This window comes from Carex rostrata, chromosome 10 (assembly GCF_964058835.1).
Source record: "Carex rostrata chromosome 10, lpCarRost1.2, whole genome shotgun sequence".
NCBI classification, from domain to species: Eukaryota; Viridiplantae; Streptophyta; class Magnoliopsida; order Poales; family Cyperaceae; genus Carex; species Carex rostrata.
Genome location: NC_135927.1, coordinates 7,887,675 through 7,893,052, shown reverse-complemented (window position 1 = coordinate 7,893,052; position 5,378 = coordinate 7,887,675). Strand labels below are relative to the sequence as shown.

Here is a 5,378-nt window from a genome sequence, read left to right as displayed (position 1 = left end):
TTTATAAGGCCTGTTCTGAAAGCTGAGGTCTAGCTAAATTGTTAGAAGGCTTTGGTTGGCATGAGGCCCATTGGGCTTAGGAGAGGGTAGAATGTGTCGGTTCTGGCCTGATGGTTGAAAGCCACGTGGTCGGAAATTGAAATTTGGGCGTGGATGAAATGAGACCGCATCTTCTGAATGAACTCAACTTTTGAGTTAATGCATCTCAGCCGTCCGATCAGGATCTGGGCCAATCCGGCCTCAGGTGAAAGGCACGCGGAAGCTTTAATATTCGTAACAATACAGATCAGACGGTCCATATTTATTCTTATTTAACTCAAAAGTCGAGTTAATGCAGAGGATACGAATTCTGATAAAATGGTCTTGGATTATTAGGGACCGACGTGACCGACGTGTCCGGTGCCTATTCGGGATAGTGCAGGGGGCCAGTATTATTTTGGCTTTGAGATACGTGTAAAATGTATTTGAACGGTTGAGATTCTTCCAAAAGTACCGCAAAATATGAGATATCTCAGAGGATTTGAATTCGATTATACGGTCGGGCAAGATAAAGAGGAATTCGCATCCTCTGGGGTCTGGGCTCTGAGATATCTCATACTTTGCGTGACTTTCCAAAAAATCTCAACTGTTCAAATACGTTCTACACGAATCTCAAAGCTCAAATAATACTGCCCCCCCTGCGCTATCCAAATAATACTGGCTCCCGACACGTCGGTCGCGCAAAATATGAGATATCTCAGAGGATACAGAGCCCAGTCGTTCACCGGCGATCCGACAAAGGCAAGTTCGTCGGCAAGAGAATGCATCTTCCTTTTGGTCGTGGTCTGAAGTGATCGCTTGAGCTGAGAGAGCCGAGCACGAGATAGATGTCGCTGAAAACGTTTGCGCTAGCATTTTCCAGCTTAAGAGTTTCCAGGTTTGAAAAAGCGAGTTGGATCAGCTTTGTCCTTCAACAATCATATTCTTTTCTTGCAGCAATTCCTCAAGAAAATTATACAAGCCATGGCCATGAAAATTATTACATGTTCACTTTTATTCCCGAGAGAACAAAAAGCACCAGAAACCTAGTTACCTTTGCAAAACACAACAAGAGAAAGAAACCATGGTGGCGGAAAGTTTTTTCTGATCAAGAAGAACCTGACCAGGATGAATTTCTTGATGAGAGTTTGATTGAATCAGAAGAAGACATTTCAGAGGAAGAGAAATTCGAGGCATGGAGAAGAAAGGCCGAGGCAATAGTAGAGCTGAGAGAGGCACAAGAGAATGCAAGAAACGAGGAGGGAAGGGCCTGGGAAGACTGGGTACAATCCGAGGGGCAGCACAGTAATTTCTCTGACTGGGACTGGAGAGATGGTGGTGATAAGGGCAATGGAGAGGAGGAAGATATCAGTGCTGAACCAAAGGAGATAATAAGAGAAAAGGGCATTTTTGAGGATATTAAAGCCACAATTAGTGGTAGAGATGAGGATTTGTTATTTGAGGATCGGGTCTTTAAATATGCCTCTTCAAACTCGGTATATGTTGTTCTTTTTGTTTCTACAAGTGTTGTACAAGTATTTATCTTTAAGTACTCGTACCAGTATTTATTTCTTTTTATTGTTTCAGGCTAAATTTATTGCTGTGCTGATTCTGGTACCATGGTTGGCAGACTTTGTGGTTCATGACTTTGTTCTCATGCGATTTTTAGATAGGTAGTCGTTCAATTTTTGTTATATTTCTTTCACTTTATTAAATTTTTATCTATGAGAGCCCCTTTTATTTTTAGTTTAAGTTCTTACAAAATGACTTATGACTTATCATGACCTTTATACATGGTTAGGTATGTGAAGAAGGTGCCACTAGCGGCTGAGTTACTTGATGTAAGAAGGTCTCAAAAACTAGAAATGGTAAAGGAATTAAAGCTTGAGAGGGCCCGATTTCGGTTCGAGGTAGAGATTGGAAAGGCCCCACCTCTTTCTGAGGAAGAGATCTGGGGGGAACTAAGACAAAAAGTGTAAGATGAATTAAGTAACCCCAACAGTTCTTATATTTGCAAAAAGTTCTTCAATTTTTGAATCAATTGAAATATATGTCCCAGCTGTCAATAGCTAAATTCGCAATGAGCCAATGACTGAATTATTCTGGAATTTTGTCATACTAATATAATCCAATCTCTTTGGTGCTAATAAGAAACTTGCAACCTGATTTATAGTTCTATTAGGCTTAGGGAAAGAACTAATCCATAGAGACAAAAATGAAAATATTAGATTTTAGTGCCACTGCTATTTGCATAGAGAATAATTAGTACTGGGTGTTTGTTTGCATTACTCCTTTCATTCTTTCTTTCTTTTTTTTTTTTTTTTTTCATTTTTGTTGGGACTCAACCAGTATGATGCCATGATTGAAAGAAGTCGTAGATGCTTTAATCTGAGTTAAGATAATAGGAAAATAATAGGCAAGGTTTTTGTAATTATGCCCTTGTCCCTGGCTAAAACTAAATAAAGGAACTAAAATAGTATGTTCAACTTGAGATTTAGTTGTTTTCAATTAGTACAAATCTGATCCTGTCCTGTTGAAATATGCATTTAAGATATCTCTTACTCCAAAATAAAAAAAAAAGAAATATACCAGTACCAAAAGAATATTAGTTATGTTTAATCGTGTATCGTGGTATTGATAATTAATCTACTATCATTGAATTGCGGTAATTATGCTAATCATGGATCCAAATCTTAATGCTTTAGGCACTAAGTATCAGTTAGTGTCAACAAATTCACAATACCAATACTCAATTATTGCTTTTCTGTGTAGTCTTACAATAAGCCCTTTTTCTTTTTTAAATTAGACTGGAGATGACCGAAGAACGAAGATTAGAGAACCGGAAAGCTTTTGCTAATGTCTGGTCAGATATGGTCTATGGAATTGTTCTATTTTTACTTATTTACTTCAATGAAAGCAAGGTAGGTTTTAATCGTACCATCCCCGACGTTTTCTTGCAACATTCCTTACCAGAGCTGCTCATTATGCTAAACTAACTCATCTCCTGTTCAGGTTGCATTGCTCAAGTTTACAGGATACAAGTTACTAAACAACGTTTCAGACATCGGAAAGGCTTTCTTTATTATCTTAGTTACAGATATTATTTTGGGGTAATTCATATTCTTCTGGTTCTTCTAAATTCAATAAATTATTATTAATTAGTTCGTCAATATTGAATTAAACTTGTATGAGTCTCAATGGGTTCACAAATGTGCAATCTTAATTATATCTAGTTTTGTAGTTATTCTTCAATTTGAATTAATTTTAGCACAAGTTTGTCCAAAATTTTCAAATAAAAAACCTAGTTATATTCCTCTTATAATGATCCAGACCTAACCAATGTGGTATGACACTAGTAACTCTTGTTTTTTTTTTTTTTTTAATTTTGTTTCAATTGGTTCAACTTAATGAAGGTACCACTCAGAATCTGGCTGGGAAGCATTAGTTGAGGTACTACTAGAACGGTATGGGATAGAGGTCGACAAAGCCGCAATTTACATTTTTATAGGTGTGGTCCCTGTGATCGTAGATGCGTTCGTCAAACTATGGGTATGCATGAAGACTATGTTTTTGATGACATTAATTGTGATAATTTTAAACTTTCTAGAAGGTAACTAACTTCAGGTCTGCTGTTTTTATATTTTCAGCTATTTAAATACCTCCCAAGATTATCACCTAATGTCTCCAACATAATCAAAGAAGTGAAGCGGCATTAATGAAAAATTCACATGTAATATATTTAGATCTGTTCTCTTCATTTTTTTTCCCCCACTTTGTTTGGTTTGTTTCTGAATTCTGATAGACATTTGTAATTGTGCACTCTTTTTTGAGGAAGGGTTTGGGAGGCCGGCCACTTGCCCATTAGTATAGTTCGATTCATTTCGTTTTAGAAATTTTAAAACCGGTTAAATCGAACCGACCAAAAGTTTAGAATCCATCATCCGTTTGAACCAAACATTTAGAAAAATTAAAAATTATGACATGTATATTGCTTGGTTCGGTTTAAAACTGTGTTAAACCGAACCAAACACAATTTTAAAATCCATCTTTAGAAAAATTCAAAAAAGTAACAAAAAAATATTTATTTTTATGATTAATACCCTATTTCGGTTTAACCTTTTTTAAAATTTCTAAAACTTTGGTTTGTCTATTTTAGTTCAGTTTGGTACCGAACCGATGATCACTCCTATTAATAACCACAAAAAATTATCATTCGGATTTTGAATCCGCAATATAACATACAAAGAGCATTGTCTTTAACAACTAGATTTCTCATCATGGGTTTCTGGAATATTTGTTTGACAGGTCAAATGTGGAGGCCGGTTCGTCAATTCACTAGTTGATCTTCTGATTCTTTTTATTTATCATTTTAATCAATTTTGAAGTATCCTAGTGAGGCTTTTGCTCAACTCAAGTTGTGCAAGTGGCTGGCTATTCATGTGTAATTGAAACAGCGTTTGTATGCTCTTGTTGCCAATCTGGTGGTTCAACACTGGACTGGCTATGAATATTAATATGTTATACGGTTCACTTCATCATCGAATAATTGTACCCTTTTCGCAACACAAATGCTGCCTGGCTAAAGGAAGCATGCCAGTGACGAGTTCTCATTACACTCGGAAATATATGCAACTTAGATATCTTAAAAATCCTATTTATTCATTGTTGTTGTTTCAACATTATTGGAAGATCACAAGCCGAGATTTTTATTTTTACCCAATATTTTAAATAATTTAATAAAAATAACCAGGATCTATTAGAATTTTAAAAATGCCCAACCCGTGAGAAAAATCCACGGCCCCCTTTTTTTTCCCACCCGTGAATTTTTTTCACAGTCCCATTAAAAAATTGGAACTGTGGAAAAAATCCACGGTTCGGCCATTTTCTTTTTTCTTTTTATATAAACTCATTTTTTATAATATATGTAATGTATGTATATGTATATATGTATACTAGTATCATACCCGTGCGTTGCAACGGAGACATATTATAAGAAAAAAAATATATCAATGAAAATAATAATTATTCAAAAATTAAGACACATGTTAATAGAAAATTTATATGATTATGTATTTTTAATTAACTTTAATCGTGATCTCTGATAACAATTTGATGATGTGATAATTCTTTATTTTTTAAGTTCCAATGATATCAAATAATAGCTCGATTCAAATCTAAAATCAAATATCGTACAACAATTCAATATCGACATATAATATGATATCAAAAAATATAAATAAAAAGTGTTATCGTGTGTATGTATAGGATATATATATACACACACATACATATTATAAGAGAAATATATATTCACACACACGTTGCAATTTATATTCTTCTTCTTCTTTAATTTATTTCCA

The 5,378-nt window shown here is 34.9% G+C and overlaps 1 protein-coding gene across 2 annotated transcripts; it reads left to right on the top strand.

Annotated features, from left to right (window-relative positions):
* The first annotated feature begins 712 nt into the window (after positions 1–712).
* Positions 713–4,512, top strand: LOC144560937 (CemA-like proton extrusion protein-like protein). 2 transcript variants are annotated; one of them, XM_078310151.1, is made up of 8 exons: positions 713–1,514; positions 1,606–1,691; positions 1,820–1,993; positions 2,825–2,939; positions 3,031–3,128; positions 3,432–3,567; positions 3,666–3,748; positions 4,324–4,512. In XM_078310151.1, exons 1-7 carry the CDS (start codon positions 867–869, stop codon positions 3,732–3,734), a joined length of 1,326 nt encoding a protein of 441 aa, XP_078166277.1. In that variant the 5' UTR covers positions 713–866; the 3' UTR covers positions 3,735–3,748; positions 4,324–4,512. The 2 variants fall into 2 exon arrangements, with proteins under 2 accessions (XP_078166277.1, XP_078166276.1); XM_078310150.1 differs by lacking the exon at positions 4,324–4,512 and having other exon boundaries at positions 3,666–3,885.
* The last annotated feature ends 866 nt before the right edge of the window (positions 4,513–5,378 follow it).

What these genes read in the sequence shown, in the direction of transcription:
- LOC144560937 (XM_078310151.1), top strand. Translation starts at nt 867, where the DNA reads ATGTCGCTGAAAACGTTTGCGCTAGCATTTTCCAGCTTAAGAGTTTCC. An exon ending in CTCATGCGATTTTTAGATAG is followed by an intron (nt 1,692 to 1,819) that starts GTAGTCGTTCAA and finishes ATACATGGTTAG; the next exon opens with GTATGTGAAGAAGGTGCCAC. An exon ending in GTTACAGATATTATTTTGGG is followed by an intron (nt 3,129 to 3,431) that starts GTAATTCATATT and finishes AACTTAATGAAG; the next exon opens with GTACCACTCAGAATCTGGCT.